Raw genomic sequence first — 23,511 nt, 5'->3', positions numbered from 1 at the left:
TTCGAGTACCCAGGGTATGTTTCATGTGACAATAAGACATTTTGGTGGGATAAGTGAAGGATAAAGAGCTTTGTATACATTAAATCCTTTGATTTCCACAACAACCTTTTAAGGCTGGCAGGTTATCACTTCTATTTGATGGATGAAGAAACTGAGGCCCAAAGGAGTCAAGCAATTTGCCCAGGGCCATACAGCTAGTAAGAGGAAGAGCTGGGATATGAGCTAATGCTTCCTACTCCAAGTATAGGAGGGCAATGCTATTAGAGCAGCAAATACCGCTGCACTGAAATCCACGCAGCTCCATTAAGGTGAGGGATTGGGAAGACAAACCTGGTAGCATGGGAACACTTTATAAGTGAAAAAGAAAGCACTAACATAGAATTAATCTAAGATAGCAAACGTATCACTGAACACTTGGTGTATAAATATCCTGAGGAAAGGCCCTAAGGGAAGCATAGTAAACAAAAATTGTCATGGGACAGCTGATAACGAATAACGCAATAACTCCCATACAAATCAACAGCATTTACGAGGCAGCTCAGTAGCACAATGGATAAGGTGCTGAATTTGAAGTCATAAAGACTTGAGTTTATGAGTTGTACCTCAAACAGTTACTAGCTCTGTGAAGCTGGTCAAGTCACTTAACCTCTCTGTGCCTTGGTTCCTTTATCTGTGAAACGAGGTTAATAAAAACATTTATGTTGTTAGATCAAATGAGATAATATAGGTAAAATGTTTTGCAAAGTTTAAAGTGCTACATTATTGTGAGCTATATGAATGGCCACAGCCAGGGACTGTTCACTCTGGAGGGAGCTCACCAGCAGATGGTCTAACTAGGGAGACAAGTGACATCATCAGATGCCCAGGAAGACAGCCAGGGACCTTTCCCTCTCCCACTGTGTCTCACCAATAGGATTCTGACCCCAAGATAACTTCCATCAGATGCCAGGGCAGGATGCACAAAGCTTCCCTTTCTCCAATAAAATTCCAATTATCTACTCCCACCAGGCATTAGACATCCATTTTCAGCTCAGTTCTGACCCATCTGCCCTACCACTGCTTCCTAAGGTGTCTGGAGGCTTTCCCATGTGTCATTAAATGAACCCTCCTGTATACTGTATTATCTTCTGAAATTAGAGTGTGTACTTTTTAAGAGTAGGAGTTATTATTTCACTGTTCTAGTGGGATCCCTAGTAGTCAGTATAGTGCTTGGCCAATAATAAGAACTTAAGAAATGTTCCTTCTTCTTGTTGTTCCTTCTCCTAGTCTTACCAATACTTGGCTGTTTTCCTCCTTTGTCTATAAACTCAAGATAGCTCACCAACCCTTGGGACAAGATGACTCCTCCATTTACAACAGATGTATCTTTCTGCAAAGGATAACTCACAATTAATGGCCAAGTGAATGCCATGGGGTTCAGACCATTCTGGGGCCAATAAAGCTAATTACAGCAACATTTAATTAATTTTGACCAGCTCTGTTTAATCTTATTCCCTCTAAGTAGCCTTTTCAGGCTTTTGATCCACCACTGAAACCCAAACTGTATGTCATTCATTCTTGGAGTGGTTTTACATTAGACCCAGTAGTATGTACTGAGACAGAGATAAAAACTAGAATAAAGCAAAAAAATACAAACAAACCCACTTTCACCTGTGCACAATGGCTCAGGAACCAGGCATTCTGAATATTGCCTGCTAACTTTCAAAAAATTCAAGTACAATAAACTGTACTGAATTTCATTACTACTACTAAATATACTTAGTGCTAAAACTATACTAAAGATAATCTTTATCTGATGATTCAGAAGGTTCTCTCTGATAAAATATTGCCTCAAGGCCATTATTTAGTATATACATTACCACTACATACCAAAAAAAAAAAAGATTCTAGATATTTGGGCTTCTTGTTTATTCCAGTTCTGGTTATCCAAAGATCAAGATAATGAATTAAAATTTTAGAAAACATTTTATCAAGGCAAACATTATCGGGCAAATATTAATTAAGGACCTGCCTAGTTAGATCATCAAGAATGGAAGTAGCATTGGTTTATTGTAAAAGTAATGAACAAAAATGCAGCAATTATTTGCCACAATTATAACTCAACACAAACAAAGCCAATGCAACCAAGATTAGGAGGGAAGCAGAAAACTGGGAAAGAATTTTTACAACTAGTGTTGGTGGCAAAGACCTCATTTCTAAAATATATAGAGAACTGAGTCAAATGTACAAGAATACAAGTCATTCCCCAATTAATAAAAGATCAAAGGATATGAACAGGCAGTTTTCAGAAGAAGAAATTAAAGCTATCTACAGTCATATAAAAATGTTCTAAATCACTACTGATTAGAGAGATGCAAATCAAAATAACTCTGAGGTACCACATCACACCTATCAGATTGGCTAACATGACAAAACAGGAAGATGATAAATGTTGGAGAAGATATGGAAAAGTTGGAACACTAATTCATTGTTGGCGGACCTGTGAGCTGATCCAACCATTATGGAGAGCAACTTGGAACTATGCCCAAAGGGCTACAAAAATGTGCATACCCTTTGACCCAGCAATATCGCTTCTAGGACTGTATCCCCAAGAGATCATAAAAATGAGACAGGGTCTCACATGTACAAAAATATTTATAGCAGTTCTCTTTGTGGTGGCCAGAAACTGGAAATCAAGGAGATGCCCATCAACTGGGGAATGGCTGAACAAGTTGGAGTATATGAATGTAATGGTATACTATTGTGCTATAAGAAATGATGAACAGGAAGACTTCAGAAAGGCCTGGAAGAATTTATATGAAGTGATGTTGAGTGAAAGGAGCAGAACCAGGAGAACTTTGTACACAGTAACAGCCACAGAGTACAAGAACTGTTTCTGATAGACTTAGCCCTTCACAGCAATGCAAGGACCTAAAACATTTCCAAAGGATTCTTGATGCAAAATACTAGATACACTCAGAGAAAGAACTGGAACTGGAATGCAGAATGAAGCAGACTATTTTTTCTTGTGTTATGTTTTCGTTTGGTCTTCCTCATGGTTTCTCCCATTAAATAAGAATGTATGTGTGGAACCCATATAAGATTGCATGCCATCTTATGGAGGTAGGGGAAGAAAATTTAAAACTTATGGAAGTGATTGTTGAAAATTGAAAATGAATAAATTAATTTATAAGTAAAAGAATTATAGCTGAACTAAAGATGCAAAAGAAAGACTGAGTAATAGACTAAGGTTAACAAAAAAAAATATCAGAAACAAAGCTATCCCAAAAATTACTGCCAGGGCAAAATTGCTTACTCAGTGGAAGAACTTGGAGTCATGAAAGTCAGATTTGTGTCTCAACCCTATGCTTTCTAGTTTTATAAACTTGGACTAGTCAATTCAACAAGGGAGGTGCTTGGCACAATGCCAAGCCCACAGTAGGTATTTAATAAATGCTAGTTGAGGACGGAGGTGGGATGGGAGTACTGAATATAACATAAAACTGAATTCTAAAAAAAAAAAACATTAATAACTGCTAGTTTACCGATTGACTGAGAGGTAAGAGAGATTGGACTAGAACACTATTTCCCAGTTTGTGGTTTGTGGGCAAGCACTAGTTTGTACCAAAATTCATTTATCTGCCAAATGTTTATTATCAAAGATCAATATTTCTTTTTTTCTTTTTTTTTCATGGGAGGGAGGGGAGAGGCAATCAGGGCTAAGTAAGGTGCCCAGAGCCACATTTGAAATCAGGTCCTCCTGACTCCAAGGCTGGTGCTCTATCCTCTGTACCACCTAGCTGCCCCAAAGCTCAAGGTCATTCTCTCTCTCTCTCTCTCTCTCTCTCTCTCTCTCTCTCTCTCTCTCTCTCTCTCTCTCTCTCTCTATTTTCTCTTTTCTCTGCCTTTCTTTCTCCCTCTCTTTGCTTCTTGCTCATATCTCTGGATCCCTTCTTCTCACTGGCTCCACTGAGAGTCAGAAATGAAAAGTCATTGCAGATGGTGCAATCTAAGTAAGGTAAACACTTCATATATTTTACTGGTTCAACACATATTCTGAGTTAATTGATTTCTAATGCCTTTTCCAATTCTAATCGTTTTTCACTGTCTTCTGAAAGTTACTTTGTGAAGTAACTATGGTATACTGTTACCTTGCTCATTAAAAAGGAGGAAAAGGAGGAGGAGAAAAAAAAGAACTTTTAAGCGTTCAAAAAGATATATGGGAAACAGCAAGGTTTAACATTAGCCAAATTAATAAAGGGAACAAGGAACTGGGGACTCTGACACAGAGGATTCTTGGCATTAAAACCTATAACAGAGAAAGTTGCAGCAAGCAACCATTTAACTTTCTATACTCTGGCCTTGACTGACCTGCAGGCCTTTCAGAGGATCATTTCTTTTTTTTTTTTTTTATTTTGTAATGTTTAACAATCACTGCCATACAATTGTGATTTTATCCCCCCCACCTACCCCCCACTCCCCCCCTCCCTCCCCACGACTGCATACAATTCTGTATAGATTCTACATATACTTTCCTATTGAGTATATTTTCACTATAGTCATGCTATGTAGTCAGACTAAGATAAATGAAAGAAATCGTATAACAAATCAGAACATGATACACAAACACATACACATACACAAACATGATCTGCTACAATATGTGAGTGACTTCCATATTTCTCTCTCTGAGTGTGGCAGGCATTTTGCCTTGAGATCCTCCATTGGGATTTTTTTTTTTTTTTTGGTAAGAAGTTCTTGTGTTATTACAAAAATCTAAGTCTACCAGAAAAAACTCTCACACACTGTGGTTGTTGCTGTGCATAAAGTTCTCCTGGTTCTGCTCCTTTCACTCAGCATCAGGTCATATAAGTCCTTCCAGGCCTCTCTGAAGTCTTCTTGTTCATCATTTCTTATGGCACAATAGTACTCCATTACATTCATATACCATAATTTATTCAGCCATTCCCCAATTGATGGACATCCCCTTGACTTCCAGTTTTTGGCAACTACATAGAGTGCTGCTATAAATATTTTTGTACATGTGGGACCCTTTCCCATTTTTATGATCTCTTGGGGATATAGTCCTAGCAGCGATATTGCTGGGTCAAAGGGTATGCACATTTTTGTAGCCCTTTGGGCATAGTTCCAAATTGCTCTCCAGAATGGTTGGATGCGCTCGCAGCTCCACCAACAATGAATTAGTGTTCCAACTCAGAGGATCATTTCTTAGGAAAAAAAAGATAAAAGTCAGAATTTAATTGGTTTTATGCAGGAAACTCCCTCTTGTGTGCTTTTTTCTCTTTGGAAAGAAAAAGTAGGATATTAGCTTAACATCCTGAACCAAGAATGAAAGTGGTAAATGATGGGAAAAGCAGACTTTAATATTATTTCCTTACAGAAGCAGAAAGCTATAACAGTTCCTTGAGATGTGTCAACCCAACAGGTTCCTGAATTGAACATTTCTAATGGAATGTTATTAGTTCTAGTTCTTGGACATTCTATTCTAAAATGCCAACGAATAAGCTTCTTATCACTAACATAAAGTGCCCTGGTGACAAACTGGCACAAAAATTAAGTCTGAAAAACTCCATCTGGAAAACCTCAAATAAGTCATTTTTCTTCTAAAGCAGACAAATACCATTAAGAACATTCCATCAAATTACTGAATCTAGAGATAACAGGCATACTGTAGAGGTCTAAACCGAACACCTATCTCAAGACAGATGTCTCTCTCCATTACTGTCAAGAAAAGCAAAAGACCAGTTTTTAAATGACACAGATATACATGATGTACATGATACACATGATACATGGATATGCATTGCTCATGCATGAACAAGTACGTAGTATACATGTACACACAAATACACACAGATTCTTGATGCGGAAGACTGTTAGATACCCAATAGGGAGATAGCTACGTGCTGACAAAGATCAGCCCTATGAACACGGAACCTACTACGCTGAGTATGTATTTGTTTTTAATAGTGTCATTATCATTCTCCTTTCACAAATAAGTGATAAAATTTAGGCTGAGAAAAGTTAAGTTGCTTGATTGTGGTCACGTAGATAATGTCTGGATGGCATTCAAACTCAGGTCTTCCTGACTCTCAAGTTCAATGCTCTATTGACCACTCCAAGAATCTTTCCCCTCATTTGATCTTCTACAGTTGTGACCTATATTAGATTAAGTAAGATCAAATAAAATAATATTTGTAAAGCTCTTAGCACAGTTCCTGGTGCACAGTATGCATTTAATAATGCTTATTCCCCTTCCTCTCCCTTCCCCCAATTAGCTCTTCTCCCTGCACTTCTGGAAACTTGTTTTTAGACTGATGTTAAAGGATAATTCCTTGATCTCCCTCAACCACCGGCCACCATAACTTAAAACCCCACACCTTCTTATTATTTCAGAGGAATAAAATGTCATGTTTCTACTACTACCTTTATACAAATGACCCCAAATATGTATGCCCAATACAGCCTCTCTCTAGAGCTCCAGTCCCACACCTTCAATAGTCTAGCAGGGTACCTATCTTCTCTTGAATGTTTGAATGGTAAATAGACTTAGAAGTTCTTCCATATTTCAGTGCAGGCCCTGCACATAGGCTGTTGTGTCCCCCAAGTGAACTCGAATCGTGAAGACATGATAAATCCCACACAAACATGGAACCTAGCCAGTTCTCCAAGGAACTCCATCGCAAGGTTTGGCTACGCTCTCAATGGACAACATATAGGACAGCTGGCAATTAGCTTCTTTGATGGCCTTCTTTATTTGGAAGGGTTTATTAGGTCTCTGTTCTGAGGAGAACTTTGGAATCTCACCCATGGAGAGGACATTCTGCCTGGGACCCCTTGCTCCCAATTCAGACCTTGAAAGCTGTATCCTGGGACTCCCCGGCTAAGAAAATTCAGGAGTTGGTGCCTCCCTGGATTGGTGATGTTTGTCTATTTCCTCCTACAATTATATTAGTATTAGGATATATTAATTATTGCTGCTATAGCTCTAAACTGTCTGTGCATTTGCCTTTTCTGTAAATCAATAAAATATCCAGCTGCTTCTTCTCAAGTGTGTCTTACTGTAGGTACGAATCTGAACCATAAATTTTCTTAATCATACAATGTTCTACCAAAAACCAGCACCTTCAATGTGACATCCAAAACCAAACATCACATTTGCCCAGTATAAGCTCTTCTCCCTGACTTCCTTCTTTCTGGTAATAGAACCAGCATTCTCATAATCAGCAAGGCTCTCAGACTTAGTATCATGTTGGACCCTTCTTTGGACTTTGCCCTCCTACATGCAGTTCATTGCCAAGTCCTTTCTTCTTCTTTTTTAACCTTTTTAAATTAAATTTATTTTATTTTCAATTCAGGGGAAAAAATGGGCATTTCTATAACAGCAAAATATAAAAGATAATTATGCATGAAACTGCAAATCTACTGCAAAGCACATTCCCTCTAAAATACACAATAAACTGATCTTGTAAATTTCTTTTTTTCCCTTTTTTTCTTCCCTCCCCTTGTCTCCTGCCATAGAGATGGCTATCATTAAATACAAATAGGTGCATGTATTCTATACATACTTCTATTCATCAGTTCTTTTTCTGGATGCAGAGAGTGTCTTTCTTCATATATCCTTTATTTTTAATTTGTGTATTTAAAATAGTCAAAATGACTTAGTCTCTCAAAGCTATTCTTAAAACAATATTGTTGTTACTATACAGAAGATTCCCTCAGTTCTGCTCACTTTTCTCTTCATTATTTCATGCAAGTCTTTCCATGCCTTTCTAAGATCACTGAGTTCATTGAGCCAGGTCCTTTCAATAATACTTCTACAACTTCTTAAATCTATCCCTACCTAAATCAATGAAGGTACTAGAGAAGATACAGCCACACACCTCCATCCTCATGACAGAAAGGTGGGGCACTTCTAGGCCAGACTATCATATAGATTGGCAGGCAAGGCTGTTTTTATGGAAAGTTTTTGCTTATTACTTTTCTTTTTTTTGTCTCAAGACACAATTTGATCTGGAAGGAGATGAATGAGAAATAACTATAAGGCAAAGACAAAAGGCACCAATAAAACATTTAAAAGAAAATATTTCCCTTCCTCTCTGTTTCTACTGACACCCACCCCCCAATTCTGACCTTCATTAAACTAGACCACTTCAATAACCATCTTACTATTATTTCCACTCACCTTCCACGGATTTCTCCTTCCACTCAACTATGCAATAAAGGTCATATATACAAGCAATAGGCATTTACTAAATGCTTAATGAATAGAAATGAATCAAACTGATGAAGAGAAAACAAAAGAAAAGAGACCTGTATAAATGTCTAATGTATGAAGCAGTACCAACTAGCTCTCTTCTCCATTTTCCTAACAGTACAATGAGATAAAAGGGACCAAACGTGCAATATGAAAGAAAGCAATCAGGCATAAAATAGACCTCTCTGATTTTGAAGGCACTGAGATAATAAACAGGTTAGCAGAGGAAGTGAAAAGATCTCCTTCTCTGAATATTTTAAAGGACACAAGTGACTATAATATTTTTAGGTTGGTCCTACATATCAGAATCATGGGGATGGGTCAAATTTATATCCTCTTTATGTCCTTTTGTGTCTAATGAGTCTGTGATGATTATTCCAGTAAAATGAAGCTTACTTTTTTTTAAAAAAAACTTCTTTTTCTGGAATGTGCATAGAATATGAAAGGGAGGGTATGGAATTTAACTATTCTAATTTGGATTAATTGCTTATTGTTTTGTTTTCTGAATAAGATCATATTCCAAAATACATGACCTTTTAACAAGAAAACAGTCAAAGTATTGGCATTATGGGTAAGTGATAATAAGAGTTTCTAAATCTTCCACATTAAAATGTCTGAGAAAGAAAAATGAGTCAGGCTGCTTTTGCTCCTGACAACAATTATTATACATCTATTACTATGAAAACTCAATTAATTATATGTTATATATCAATTTTAATTGACTATGATTTCACAAAGCACAAATTATTAAACTGTAAAAAAGAATAAGTTATTAAATCAAGAACAAAGGAAAAAGAATACTGGAAGAGATAAGTAGGGAAAAAAGTACAGATGTTCTTAAAATATGGAAATAACTTTAAAGCTTAAATAATGTTTTAAGTATTTCTATTTAAAAAGAAATATATGAGCATAATTACCACTAGCCAATTTAGGCACTATGAAATGGAAATAAAATGTAAAGCTGTATCTGATCTACAACTGATAGGTCCTAGAAATATAGCCCGGGAAGGAATCCTTAGTAGTCCAACAACTTTATTTCCCAAAGAACTGAGGCAAAGCCCTAGATCATATGACTAGTCAGGTACAGAGCTGTCTCTGGTACAATTTCGCTTGGTTGCATCAAATTCTTACTAAGGAAGAGCACACCACACAAAGACACTTCAGACTGCCTAGTACACACTCTCATAATAGAGAGATAATGTCCTTCTCAAGTTGTATTCATGTCTAGTTGTAAGAATGCTACCCAGAACCATGGCCTGGGCTATAGCACAAGTCAGAAATGTCTTGGAATTGATGCACCAAAAAGAGGGGTTGTGGTGCTAAATATGCTGGCTCCTGAGTACATTTTGGGGATCTAAGGAAGGATACCCCTCTCCCAAGTAGTGTTCTCCAGTTGTGTGTCAGCTGCCACGTCTTAGAGCTAAGGGACTTGGAATGTGTCAATAACATACTGTGTGACCTTGGGTATGTCACTTACCCTCTTTAACTTCAGTTCTCTCATCTGTTAAATGAGAGATTGAACTAGATAATTTCTAGGTCTCTCCCAGCTCTAATTCTATGAATGGTGAAATACGCAAAATTTAGTGACCTATCATCATTTTCCTCACTGGTAAAATGGAGATAAAGTTGGCATCTGGCTATTGTCAGGATCAGTTGAGATAATGAAATGCTCTACAAACCTAAAAGCACTAAACAAATGGTACCTATTATTATTAGTGGGCACCTAGGTGGTGCAATTGACAGAGTATGGACTTGAATCAAGAAGACTCATCTTCCTCAGTTCAAATCTGGCTTCAGACACTTACTGTGTGACCCCAGACAAGTCACTTAACCCTGTTTGCCTCAGTTCCTCATCTGTAAAGTGAACTAAAGAAATGGCAAACAACTCCAGTCTCTTTGACAATAAAAACCTCAAGATGGAGTCATGAGGAATCAGATAGGACTGAACCACAACGATTGTTAATATTATCAAGGAAGTGGATGTGGCAGTGCCGTGCAATCTAAGACTTTCACCAACCACTGATCTAGGATATAATAAGAAAGATGGAGGCAAAAACAGCATCAAAGATATTACCATTCTGCTGCTCAGAAAACGATCACCAAAAGTTTGCTTTAAATTGGGTATAGCGCCCAAAGGGCTACAAAAATACACATACCCTTTGACCCAGCAGTACTGCTTCTAGGACTGTATCCCCAAGAGATCACAAAAATGGGAAAGGGTCCCACGTGTACAAAAATATTTATAGCAGCTCTCTTTGTGGTGGCCAAGAACTGGAAATCAAGGGGATGCCCATCAACTGGGGAATGGCTGAATAAATTGTGGTATATGATTGTAATGGAACTCTATTGTGCTGTAAGAAATGATGAACAGGAAGACTACAGGGAGGCCTGGAAAGACTTATATGATCTGACGCTGAGTGAAAGGAGCAGAACCAGGAGAACTTTATACACAGCAACAACCATAGTATGCGAGAGATTTTTCTGGTAGACTTGGAACTTCATAGCCATGCAAGCACTTAAAAAAATTCCCAGTGGTCTTTTAAGGCAAAATGCCTTCCACGTCCAGAGAAAGAACTATGGAATTCAATCGCAGATTGTAGCAGATCATTTTCTTTTGTATTATGTTTTGGTTTACTATATGATTTCTCCCATTCATTTTAATTCTTCCACACAGCATGACTATAGTGAAAATGTATTTAATAGGAATGTTTGTGTAGAACCTATATAAAACTGTATGCCGTCTCAGGGAGGGATGGGGAAGATAGGGGAGAGGAAGGGGAAAAAATCTAAGTTATATGGCAGTGATTGTAGAACACTGAAAATAAATAAAATTAATTAAAAAATTAAAAAAATTAAAAAAATAAATTAGGTATAGCAAGACTCCTTTATTGTATTACTTAAGTTTTCACAACCTCTTCTTGAAAAAAAAAAAAAAAGCTCCTTCCTCCTTCTGTCCAAAAAAAGGATACATTCCCATATTCAATCTGCAAGCATCCAAGGATGAAATAACTACCCCGGCCATGCTAAGCAGATTCTCCTGATTCTAAATAAGTAATCAGAATTTCCAGGAGGATCAGGCACTACTACTATTACTTCTTTCACTTCTCCTGGAGTTCTTAAAAGTGTAAAAAGTGGACCTAGGTCCTCTTGGACCTGTACTGATGGTATCCAATTGCTTTCTCGGCAATTCAATCAGAGCTGATGAGACAGAGCATTTCTATTTAATGGATGTGCTGTTTTTCATTCTGGTTTTTGCTGGGTTTTTGAAGGGGAGGGGCGTGTGGGGGGGGTTGCTATGATAAAAGAGCCCTAAGTCCCATAAAGAGTTTGATGCTTTAGGAGCACACAAAAAGAAAAAGTACAAACAATGCATATCAATGCAATCGTAGGGCTAAATATAATTTACTGCATTCATTTCTAATGAGCCAACACACATTCATTTTGAGTTCCTGATCTGTGAAAAGCACTGGCCTGATATTTCAGGGGATGCCAAGAAGAAGAAGATGTGGCCCCTGTTCTCCAGTTCCAGTAGGGGAAATCAGACGTGTAGAAATAAACAGATTACAAATGTAACATAAAAATGCAACAGATAAAGGACTATTGTTACATTAGTTAAGAATGGGAAAAAGGAGGAGCTGCAAGTTTTCCTTACAGAAAGAACAAGATGAACAAGCTACAGATGCAGCATTTTCAAGTCTGCAAAGTACTTCACAAGCATTATCTCATTGGATTCTCACCACCACCCTGGGAGGAAAGTGCTATTATTAGACCTATTTTATAACTGAGTGTGGGACCTAAGGAAGTTCTGTTGTCCACATTACTAGGTGATAAGGGTTGTGACCTAGCATGGACAGGTTACTAATGCACAGGCCCAAGGAGCTGTGTGAGGAAGGGCCTATCGGAGAGAAGAATGTGGAGTCACATGGCCAAGGGATTCAAAGAGGATGTCACAGGAGATTCAAAGTTCAGAAAACAGTATAAGAAGCCCCATCTTCCCACAGGTGTTGTAGTCTTCCTGTAACCTTACTGAGGAGGCTCCCCCGTCCATTCAGGGGGGATTGGATGTAAAGATTAATAAAGGCTTTCCTGATCTCACAACAGGTAGTGTTCTTTATTTAAGGTGAGCATGTTTCTTACTGTTGGGGGGCTTGTTAAACAGGCACTTCTAACACTGAGGAAACTGAGGCTGACAAAGGTTAAAGCAACTTACCAAGGGTTAGACAAGAAGTAAGTGTCTGAGGTTGGACTTGAACTCAGGTATTAGTCTTGGATCCAGATTCAGCTCTTTATAGACCATGTCACCTAACTTCCCATTATATGGTTCAATTTGGCTAGAAAATAGGGTTCATAAAGGAGAATACCAAAACACAGATTGGAAAAGTAGACTGAATTCAGATGGTGTAGTTCAAAAGATCAGGTTCTATATCAGGTCAGCCTTCCCTCACTTAAATCCAATTCACTTGCCCATCATGGCATCACCACCCTAATGTCACGGTCCTCTTCCAGAAAAAAGGACCACCACCACCACTAACAAAGAACATCAATAATCTGTATCAGGCAGATAAAGGAATACTGGGCAACAAAGTGTGTGGGAGGTAGGGTGTTAATGCTAGCTGTGCTTTAGGGAGATTAATCTAGCATTTGCCTGTAGAAGGAGTTGCTGAGGGAAGAGATTAAAGAAAAAGAGACAAATTAAAATTTACTGAATTGATTGAATACAGATATTTATCAAAAGCTAAATTTGCCTCAAGCTTTATTCTTTCCCTCTAATCTAGAAGTCAATAGTTGTCTACCTTCACACTAACACACAGGACTCCTTTCCTAGATGGAAGTGTGACTTAACAAAACATTCCCTCCCTGGAGCCCAGGGCCTTCATACTACCCATTCTTCCTGACTCCTCTGAGCAGTCCCACTGCATTTATTGATTTCTCCCTTTCCTTCCCATCCCACACTCCATTACAACACCTGTTCTCTCAAGGTCATTCTCCTAGCTAGCTATCATAAGGGAAAGGGATGTGTCAAATTAATTCACAATTAGTGACTCATAAGGGTGCAATCTTACTATGCCTAGGGGTATTTTCCTTTGAAAAGCAATGCTTTAGACCAAGATTGCAGGATATGTGAATAGGTCTAGTAGTCTTATCTGCTAAGTGTCCAAACCAACTGATTATGGCACATACTTTTATTGAAGTTTGCCAAAATTTCCAGGGAGTAGGTCCCAACGACCCCTTCCATCCTATTTGGAGAGTTTATTTTCAGCCTTACCCAGTACCTTACAAATTTCATTCTATATGGACTTGAATGATTTTGTTGATACAAGGAACTCCTGAGTAAGAGAACTCCCTCTACCAATATAAGCTGGCATCTTCTCTGCAACTGACAATCCTGGGGAGGTTAAATAACTTGCTTGAGGTCACAGCTAGTATATATTAGGGGAGAAACTTGAATCAAGGTCTTTCTAGTTTCAAGACTGTCTGTCTATCTACTGATGCTCAATGTGTAATGGTCCAGTCCCTATACCTAGTAACATGTTATACAGTTTTAAAACCTCCACTACAGACATGAACTAGAGGCGCCAAACATTCGTAGATGTTTTTTTAGGTGAAAAAAGCCACTTTCTCCATATAATAAATCATCTGAGTCAGAGAATCGGTGGAGCTAAAAGCAAAGGACAAAACTGGTACTTCCTCCTCTGTGCTGCTTTCTGAACTCTGTGTCCTCTCCTCCAGCTGGATGCACATGGCTAGGTGTTGAGACAATCAGTCCGTTGCTGGCGGACTCTGTGAGATGTCAAGTTTAGTGATTATACTTGATGTGATCTGATGAAAAGTAAAAGCTACTAGAGTACCTGATATATGATCAAATATTAAAATAGCAACTTCCCTGCTGTCTTAAGTGAGAGTAATCCTTATAAATTATGAATTATTTACACACCAAGAGAATCTTGCCCTGAAGCTGATTCTCTGCTTCCTGCCAGGATGGACTTGTCTTGTATTTTGCAGTGAACTAGAGTTCACACAAGTTTTCAGCGGCCAAACACAAAAGCTGAGATGCTTCGACAAGTTCTTCAGTTACTTGGCTGTTTCAGTATGTAGCATATTTTTCTGAAACAAATCTAGGTAGTTATTTCAATATGTTCAGGATTTTGGCTTTTCAGAGAGCTAAAGGTTGTCTGCAAGCACACTTTGCTTTCATATAAGTTACATTTTTAAAATAAGAAACTTGCTTTCAGTAAAACTAGATTTTAGACTGTCAAATATTTTTGTGATTGCTGTTTTGGTACAGACCTGCCATTTCACTGGAGAAAAGAACTCCCCACTGAGGAAACCCTCTGCTGATGCAAACCTCTCAGGCCCTATCCCTGGAATGTTCTCTCTCTGCTTTGACTACTGACCTCTCTGGCTTCCTTTAAATTCCAACTAAAATTCCAACTAACCCTAACCCTACAGGAAATCTTCCCCAACCTCTCTTCATTCCAGTGCCATCCCTCCATTAATTATCTCCTATTTATTTTATTTATAGCATGCTTTGTCTCTATTTGTATTTGACTGAAAGCTCCTTGAGAGCTTTTGTCTCTTTTTGTATCCCCAGCGTTTATCACAGTGCTTGGCACACAGGAAGAGTTTAATAAACGTTTACTGATTAATTAATTGACTGATCTGCAACTGTTAAGTCTTAGAGAGGTAGTTGGAAGGTTAAATTATTTGCCTGGGAGCGCAAAGCCAATCTGTACGTGCTAGACACAGGACTTGAATCCAGGCCTACCTAACTCCAAGTCTACCAATCAATCAACAAGGATTATTATGGACCAGACACTGTACAAGGCATGGGGGTGGGGGTGGGGGAGGTTACAAATACAAAGAATGAAACAATTCTTACTCCGACAGAATTTACGTTCTAATCCACTATACCAAACCACCTCTCAAATGAAAAAAATGTGAATTAAAAAAAGCATTAGCCACTGATATTCCAACATGATTTTCCTAAAAAACAAAACAAGCAAAAAAAAAAATAGTCCTATAATAAAGTGGTTAACTTTCTTAAAGATGGGATTTCATACTCAAAATTATTATCAGGTCCAACTATCAAATATCATTCAATAAAAGGAACCTTAATTACATATTTCAAATTCAAGAATAACCATATACCTCACCTTGGATATTTTACATCTTTTGATAGATACTTGAGACGATAAAACTGACATATTAAGTCTTTTGACAGTCCTATCTTATGAATCTTATAATAAGACTACTAGAAATCCTGAGATTTCATACCATGGACTGATGGAGGCATGAGACCCAGGCCTCAAAGTTTTCCAGGTTTCAGTCTTTTTCATGGTCTGTTTACCTCACTTTGTCCCCAAGTTCCATGAAAATGTTTTCAGCTTCAGGGAAGCCTTTTTGGTAAAGCAGGAATCCTTCATAAACTGTAGGGTCATTGGCTAGTTATCCCTCAAACTGACAATAACCCAATGAGGTGGTGAGATGATGCAATGGGCCTGAAATCAGGAAGACCTGAGTTCAAATTCTGCGTCAGACATTTATAAACCATGTAACCATGGGCAAATCACTTAAATCTCTGTCTCAGTTTCCTCAACTATAAAATGAGGATAATAACATCACCTACGTCAAGGAGTTGTTGTGAAAATCAAACAAAATGTTTGTAAAGCTATTAGCACAATGCCTGTAATATAGAAGGTACTACATAAATGGTCAAGCCTTCCTCTCCCCCAACCCCAACAGTATTAAGCACCTGAGCGTGGAGGAGAGAAGAAGGATATAGCTAAAAAGATACTACCACATTAAGAAGAGACCGTAGATGATGACATTTGTACATTGGAATATGGTTTGTGCAAACAGAAGTGACCTCCAAGATTCCTTCCAACTCTGAGATTCTGTGCTTCCACAGTAGGGGGTGTAGGGTAAAAGCATCAGGAGGGATATATAGATGAACTCTGTTTCAACAGAATGGAAAGCCACTAAGCAAGTTACTATACACAAAATATTTAAAGATCATATGATAAATTTTCCTTGGAATGTTATTTTTTTCTCAAACTATTAGTCCCTAACTATGACATAAGGATCTAATGGTAGGTTTCATAGACTTAAAGTAGATTTCAAAGTTGGTTGATGGCACCATGCTCTCTACTCTCCAAGATTCACTAGGTTTCCCAGGGTGGAGACCAGTTCAGTTAATAATGGTACCCCCCTTTTTGTCCCCCCACATTCTAATCAAGGATTTTATTGTAAGTGAACATCCATCTCAACCCATACATGTACATAAAAAGTATGTCCATATTCATCTACTTCTCTTGTGCCCTCCTCTCAATGGCTGAAGAAAAACGTGAAGTCATTTCATTTCACTAAAAAGAACAACTACTATACTATATATGTGTACCTTTGGATGTCAAAGTTTCTTCCTTTATCCGTTTTACAGCCTCTTGAGCATCTTTCTCATTATTTCCAGCTAAAAAAAAAAAAAGATCCAAATTAGTAGGGAACCCATCACCAAACTATGTTAATTACCTCAAACTAATTTCATAACAAAAATGCAAACTGTACATAAAGTATATGGTTCCATCAGATGACACCAAACACCACTCTCCGGTCTAGCTCATTCACCCAAATCTATACTCAAAAAAGTAAATGGGGATAGTGAAAAGCATTCCAAGAAGGGAGCCTAGCTATGGGTGGACACTCTGCTAAAAAAACCACTCTGACAGTTCCAACTATAACTTTGGTAGGGGGGAAATTATATCCTTATACCCAATGGTAGCACATAAGCCCCCATCAATGTATTATCCATTTACAGAAATCAATTACAATGACACCATTAACTCTTAAATATCAAATATTTTCTAAACAAGAAGGCAAAAGAAATTATAACAGTAATACACACAGTATACATGAGGGAACAAACATGAAAAAACCTAAGTGACACCAAGCAGTATGACACATGAACAGGTAAAAGCACACATCCAAGGGAACTTGTAATAAGCCTGGATGCCTCATTTTTAAAGAAGAGTCTGAAACAAATGATCCCTGTTCCTCTCTTGAATCTCTACCATCTCCTATCAGATAAAAATGTCTTCTATGATTCTTGGCATTTTCTACTACTGTTGGCATTACACTCTTTTTATAATCCTACAATATGTAGAGCTATCCAAGCACTGTTCTTTATAGCTTTTAAAGGATTTTCCCCTTCTCTGGTCATAACAGGCAGTAAAAAGCAAGATAGGTTTGTCTTTGAGGGGTTTCTCTATATCAGGCTGTAGATGACACTTAGAGAGCAAGGAAGTTTTTCCCGCAGTCAGCTCTTCACCCAGAGCAAAGGATCTGTTTTCCTCCAATCAGTTCTATCAAACATCAGAGGTTTCCTCCAAGCAGATCAGCTCCCCACATTAACAGCACAAGTTCTCAGCTGGTTTCAGTTTCTATTAGCCTTTCAGGCACTTGGTTTTTCAGTCCTATTGGCTTCATTTTTTAATGTTCTGATTTCTGATGTCTCTGCTTCTGTTTTAGTGGTTTCTCTGATCTGTCTTCTGTACCTGGCTTCTGTGTCTCAAATCAGAGTCCCCTGATGTGTAGCGAGCCATTTCTAACTTCAACTGGAAACTAAAAATCCATACTCTTGACATATAAGACTTAAGTCCCCTAGTCCCTAGATCATTCTTTGATTCACAGTTTCCCAAAAATAAACTCCAAAGTACCAAAAAACAGTCACATTCAAATTAGCTACTAGGAAATCACAGACGACAGACATCTCTAATATTAGTGACTAATTTTGCCTCTGAGTTCCTTATCTCTCTTTAAAAAAAATTCTATTTTTAGTAGTACTTTTATTACATAGGTTGTTTTCTCTCAGGTCCTCAGAATATCTTTCACCTTAAGTAGCTTTTCTCTGAGATTCTCATACAAATGTCCGTTTAGCCTGATGTCTGGCATATAGCAAGTGTTAATCTTTGGTACTCCCTTTGAATGAAACAAAATAGTCACATAAGAAAGAGGCAGTATTTTACAAGTTCATAGTGGAACTAGAGGAAGTTTCTTTCCTCTATCAATGCAGAGGAGTGCTCCATAACTCAGTCTTAAAGAGTTGTGGGGGAGTTGCCTAGAACCTGCCTAGAACAGACAATTAGTATTTAGCAGAAACAACTGAATTCAAGTCTTCCTGACTTTGGAGCCAGCTCTATCTGTTACAACAGTACTACAATTAAGTAAAGCAAATATAACAATAAGCAAAATAACATCCTGGAACACAATCCTTGTTTTGTCTTTTTGCTGTTTAATACATGAGGCCTCTGCATCCAATAAAGTTGTCAATTTAAGTTACAAATATTAAACAAGAATATTTTAAAGAGCTCTTTTATTACTCAAGAATATGTGTATGTGTTCATTTGTTCATGCACAAAACGATTAATACCATGCTAAGTGAAAATCAGATATTTTCACATACACACAAATTAAATTTATTTTCTTCAGCTATTTTTCAATTCTGTCTGACTCTGTGTAGAAAAAAGTATAGTAAGAAAATTTAGAACAAAATTTTTTTCACATTATTTGATCTAAATGCTCAAAGTTCAAATATATTTGCTGGATAGTAAAAAAAAAAAAAAAAATCTCAGAATTTGTAACTCCAGTAACAATAATCTTATAAAATCTTATATCACAGTAAAATATAATAAATAAATAATAAAAATACAAATGTTTATATAATAATCTCCAAGAAAAAAACATAAGTTTTATACCAAAAAAAAACCAAAACATTATTTTCATGTGGTAACATGGATAAACAAAATCCCAAGATCGGTTCCAGCTCTCATTTTAGGTATAAGTTTAGCTCAAATCTTGTGAGGATCAAATGAGATAATATATGAAAATCTCTTTGTACACCTAAAGTTGTTGATGAAATTTTAGATGTAGCTCACTTACTGGAAATGACGCATTCCTGAAAAGTTGGAAGAGAGAGATTAAAGAAAGTGGAAAAGGTCCTATATGTACAAAAGTATTTATGGCAGCCTTTTTGCAAAAGCAAAGAACTATAAAATAAGGAGGGGCCTATCAGTCTGAGAACGGCTGAATAAACTTGGTATAGAAATGATGCAATACCATTATATAAGAAATTATGAAAGAGATAGCTTCAAAGAAACATGGGAAGACATTTATGAACTGATGAAGAAACAAGCAATCACAACAACGTGTACTATAACCACCACACTGCAAAAAGATGAACAATTTTGAAAGAATTAAGAACTCTGATCAATAAAACTATTAATTGTGATTCTAGAGGACTGATGATAAGGATGATACCCACTTCTTCACAAAGAAGTAATGGACTATATTTAGTATATATTTGCAGAATGGTACATACATTTTTGGATATTAACTGAATAGGAATTTTTTGTGTGTGAATATTCACATTTTGTTAGAAGAGTTGTTGGGTTTTTTTTTTTCTGTGTTAAAGGAGGTAGGAAGAAGAAAATATCTGAAAGAAGTGAAATAATCAATTTTTAAAACATGACCTTAAAATGAGGAGAGAAAGAGAAAGAGACCAAAAGACAAGAAAGTGTGTATATGTAACTGAATGGTGTGTGTGTGTGCGTGTGTGTGTGTATATGTGTGTGTGTGAGTGGGTAGGTTTGTGTGTGTGTATGAGAGAGAGAGAGAGGCACTGACTGAGCAGTTCAGTTTCTTCCTTTTAAGCATAATATATAGAATATCTCTAACCTAATTATGTGCAGCATAAAAATAACTCACTTATCTGGCCTGGAAACAGAATTATCTAGAAAATAGCTCGGAACTCTGAAGTAAGCTGGATCGTGCATTCTATTTTGCTGAACTGACCTGGAGACACTCTCTGGACTGAATTATCTGAAATTAAGATGGAAAAAGAGTTCTGAAGTGGAAGGGGTGGGATTGGCTGCTAGATAATAAAAGACAGAAAACACCTAACATATTGAGTGAGGCGTTAAAGACCTCCAAGAACAAAACAAATAGATCTACAAACCCAAACAACTCCTCCTTCTCCCCACACATACACACCTTCATACAGCAGGCTCCAACAGTCATTATTCATGATGAATATTCTCATTGGGTATTGAAAAAAAGGAAAATTATATTCTTTCTATATATTCCTTTTAAGAAGGTAGGAAAGCATATAATACAGTTTAGGGAGATCTCTAGCCCAAAAAATGGTTTAAGTTAAAAAAATGGTACTTAATTTATCTGGAAAATTCAGATATGTAGAATATTTCCTCTTCTATTTCCTTTTAAATGACCTGATGTCTAATGTTAAAAGCTTTTAAAAACATAAGCTTGATAAATAAACAAGCAGATCCCAAAAAAGTAATTAATGAAATGGTATCTACTTGGGTGGTGCCCTCTAAGAAACTACCCCAGTACCCAGTCCTTCGCCCTGTTCTGATCCATATTTTAATCATTTCTCTCATTTCTAACCTGGCAACACTACTTTGGGACATCTCCAAATTTTCCACCATGCCCCCAGGAAGTTCATTACTGGGAAAAAAAAGTCTTATCATCCTACAATCACCCCATCACCAAGACCTCATTGGGACACCACCTCATCACCACTCTCAGTCCTGATTGGTTAATAGACCATGAACTCCAAAACCTACATTTAAGGAGAGAGCTCAGGTCAGAACATCTTATTTCTCAGCTGGCTGCACTTTGGGGGGACTTCTCTGTCTTTTCCTCCATATTCTCATGTTGGGTACCTTCCTTTTTCAGCTTACTTACTTTTGCATGCTGTCTTGCCCCATTAGATTATTTCTACAATACTCAGAACATAGTAAGCACTTAACGTTTTACCTAATTGTCTTGCTAAAAGGGGGATTTGGGGTAAAAGATTATTTATTTTCTGGATGTGTGTAATTGATAATGTTGATGGGAATTGTACTTTGAAATGTCCAGTAGAGAGTTGGTGATATAGAACTCGAGATAAGTTTCACCAAATTCAAACTTGAAGTTTGAAATGTCCAATAAGGAGTTGGTGATATAGAACTGGAGATAAGGAAAGAAACTGGGACTGTTTACAGAACCCCAAGCTATCTGTACAGATATGAAAATTAAACCCATGGAACCTAAGGAGGTCATCAAGTGAGACAGTACACAGAGGGATGAAAGACAAAAATAAATCCTTTGGACATGCTCAAGGATATGGGTGGTAAATGAATGACGATCCAGCAAAGAAGACTGAAAACAACTAGAAGGAAAAAGTAGAGTCATGAAAACCTTAAAAAGAGAAAGTAATCAAGGCTTATCAGATGCTACAGGGGAAACAAGAAAAGTACACAGAATTCCTAAGGTCCTAGGCTCTTGACCTTCCACTCTTTCCTGTTGAGGTCAACAGGTCAGTTTTCCAATTCTTTTCCTTCTGTATTTAACAGACAGGGAAGTCAATATTCCTGCTATTTCATTTCACTCCTGGATGATGGAGCAACAGGGAACATCCTGGCTCCTTAACTTTTTCTGTGCAAATACAGAGAAAACTTCTCATCTAGTGGGTAACAGGGAAACCAGCTGACTCATTGTCTAATTTGTCTGTCTCTCCTTGGTAGGAGTTAGGAGGTCTGAGTGACTTTGAGTCTAGGGCAGGCCCAGCTAAACCCAGGGTAGGTATCCACTTCTATCCTTTTTTTCGGAAATAATTACATATCTCATATTTTCAAGATTATTTTAAGGGTTCTAGTTTCTATGGTAATCATTTTTATAGATTTAGACATTTGTACTGAGCTAGGAATTACGCTTGGATGGTCGATGTCCTTCATTATCCCCCCTAAATCTCTCCCTTTCTTCTCTCGGTCTGTCTCCATCCTTCCCCTCCTCCCCCCACCTTATGCACACAAGAGCAGTGTGTTTCTTTATCAGATTCAAGCGTACTAGCCACTCTGCCACTGCTGACATTCTTCTGGGTTAAGAGATGTTGTTTCCTGTTAAAATGAAAAGGACCTGGAATGGGTGACCCCCTTGAGGAATTATCATTATGCACTAACACCCTAGATGGCAATGGCAGGAAAACCATTCAAAATCCCAGCAGGAATGATACCTTGTGAAATAAGTTTTCAATAGAAGGATGATAGGGAGAGAAAACTCTGCAAGGCACCATGAGTATGCCCTCCCAGTACCCCTATTAAGCAGTTAGAAGATAACAGAAGGAGTGGAGAGTTGGGAAACAGAACAGGGAGCAATCAGGTACATGGAAAGTACAAGTGGGCATGAGTCTGTAAGGTAAGGTCAGGAGGTACCATCTACAACACTACACGACGCTGCCCAAGCTTCCAAGCTCAGTTTTCCCCAAGGCCCAGTTACTCATAGGTTCGCAGTAAGTTCAGCATTAGGAGAACTCATTAGCTTTCTTCAAAACACTATGGTATATTTAGTGTTCTGCAGAAGTGAAGATTTAATGTACCCTCCTAATTTTCTAATTCATTCCTAGTTAATCTTTCTTTATTATAATGATAATAGTAACAATAGTGATGGTAGCAGTTCTCCACTTGGGCTTGCTCCAATGACTCATGATGGCCTGAAAATGACCTCAAAAATTACAGCAGTTAAATGCAGGCTGAGGAAGGTCCTACCAAAATGGACAGACTGCGAGGATAGGTCTGAGCTAAGTGCCAAGAGGTTTATCACCTGAAGGTTAAACATAAAATAGACAAAAAGCTTTTTCTGTGTGGGTTTTTGTTTGGTGGATGAGAGAAGCACAATAACCCATAAATTTGCTGATTAAGACATGGAAAAATTGGGACTGCCTCACCAGAAACGAGTCTCAACCTAAGTCCCACCTATTCCCGGAGACCCTTCCCTGTCTCCCCCCTTCCTAGTGCTTTCACCACAGATTACCTTCCCCTTATTCTGTATGTATCTTGTTATCTACATATTGTCTCTTCCATCATCCTGTAAGCTCCTGAGGGCCTGGACTACTTTTGCTTTAGTGTATAATGTGCTGAACTGCAGTCAGGAAGACCTGAGGTCAAATGATACCTCGGACTTTGAGCAAGTGACTTAATCTCTTTCAGTCTCATTTCCCTCGCCTGTAAAGTGAGGATAATAAAAGCATCTGTTTCAAAGGGTTAAATTTTGCTTTGAAAACTCTAAAGTACTACGTAAGTGTTAGCTATTTTTTTTAAAAAATTGTATTCCCAGCACTTAACACAGTACCTTGCACAATTGTGTTTAATAAATGATTCTTCACTAACAGATCTTTGAAACTGGGAATCTTTTGAAGGTTTGAG

General features: G+C 37.7%; 1 protein-coding gene across 3 annotated transcripts in view; it reads right to left on the bottom strand.

Annotated features, from left to right (window-relative positions):
* The window catches only part of DHRSX (dehydrogenase/reductase X-linked), a 421,270-nt gene that overhangs the window by 306,900 nt on the left and 90,859 nt on the right, over positions 1 to 23,511 (bottom strand). For all 3 annotated transcript variants that reach the window (XM_072614492.1, XM_072614494.1, XM_072614493.1), the window contains exon 3: positions 16,656 to 16,724. In XM_072614492.1, coding sequence (XP_072470593.1) covers positions 16,656 to 16,724 — 69 coding nt within the window. The remainder of the gene's footprint in view (positions 1 to 16,655; positions 16,725 to 23,511) is intronic.

The sequence above is a fragment of the Notamacropus eugenii genome, chromosome 5, assembly GCF_028372415.1.
Source record: "Notamacropus eugenii isolate mMacEug1 chromosome 5, mMacEug1.pri_v2, whole genome shotgun sequence".
NCBI classification, from domain to species: Eukaryota; Metazoa; Chordata; class Mammalia; order Diprotodontia; family Macropodidae; genus Notamacropus; species Notamacropus eugenii.
Note: the sequence above shows the minus strand (reverse complement) of the source record. Positions and strands in the feature narration are given on the sequence as shown.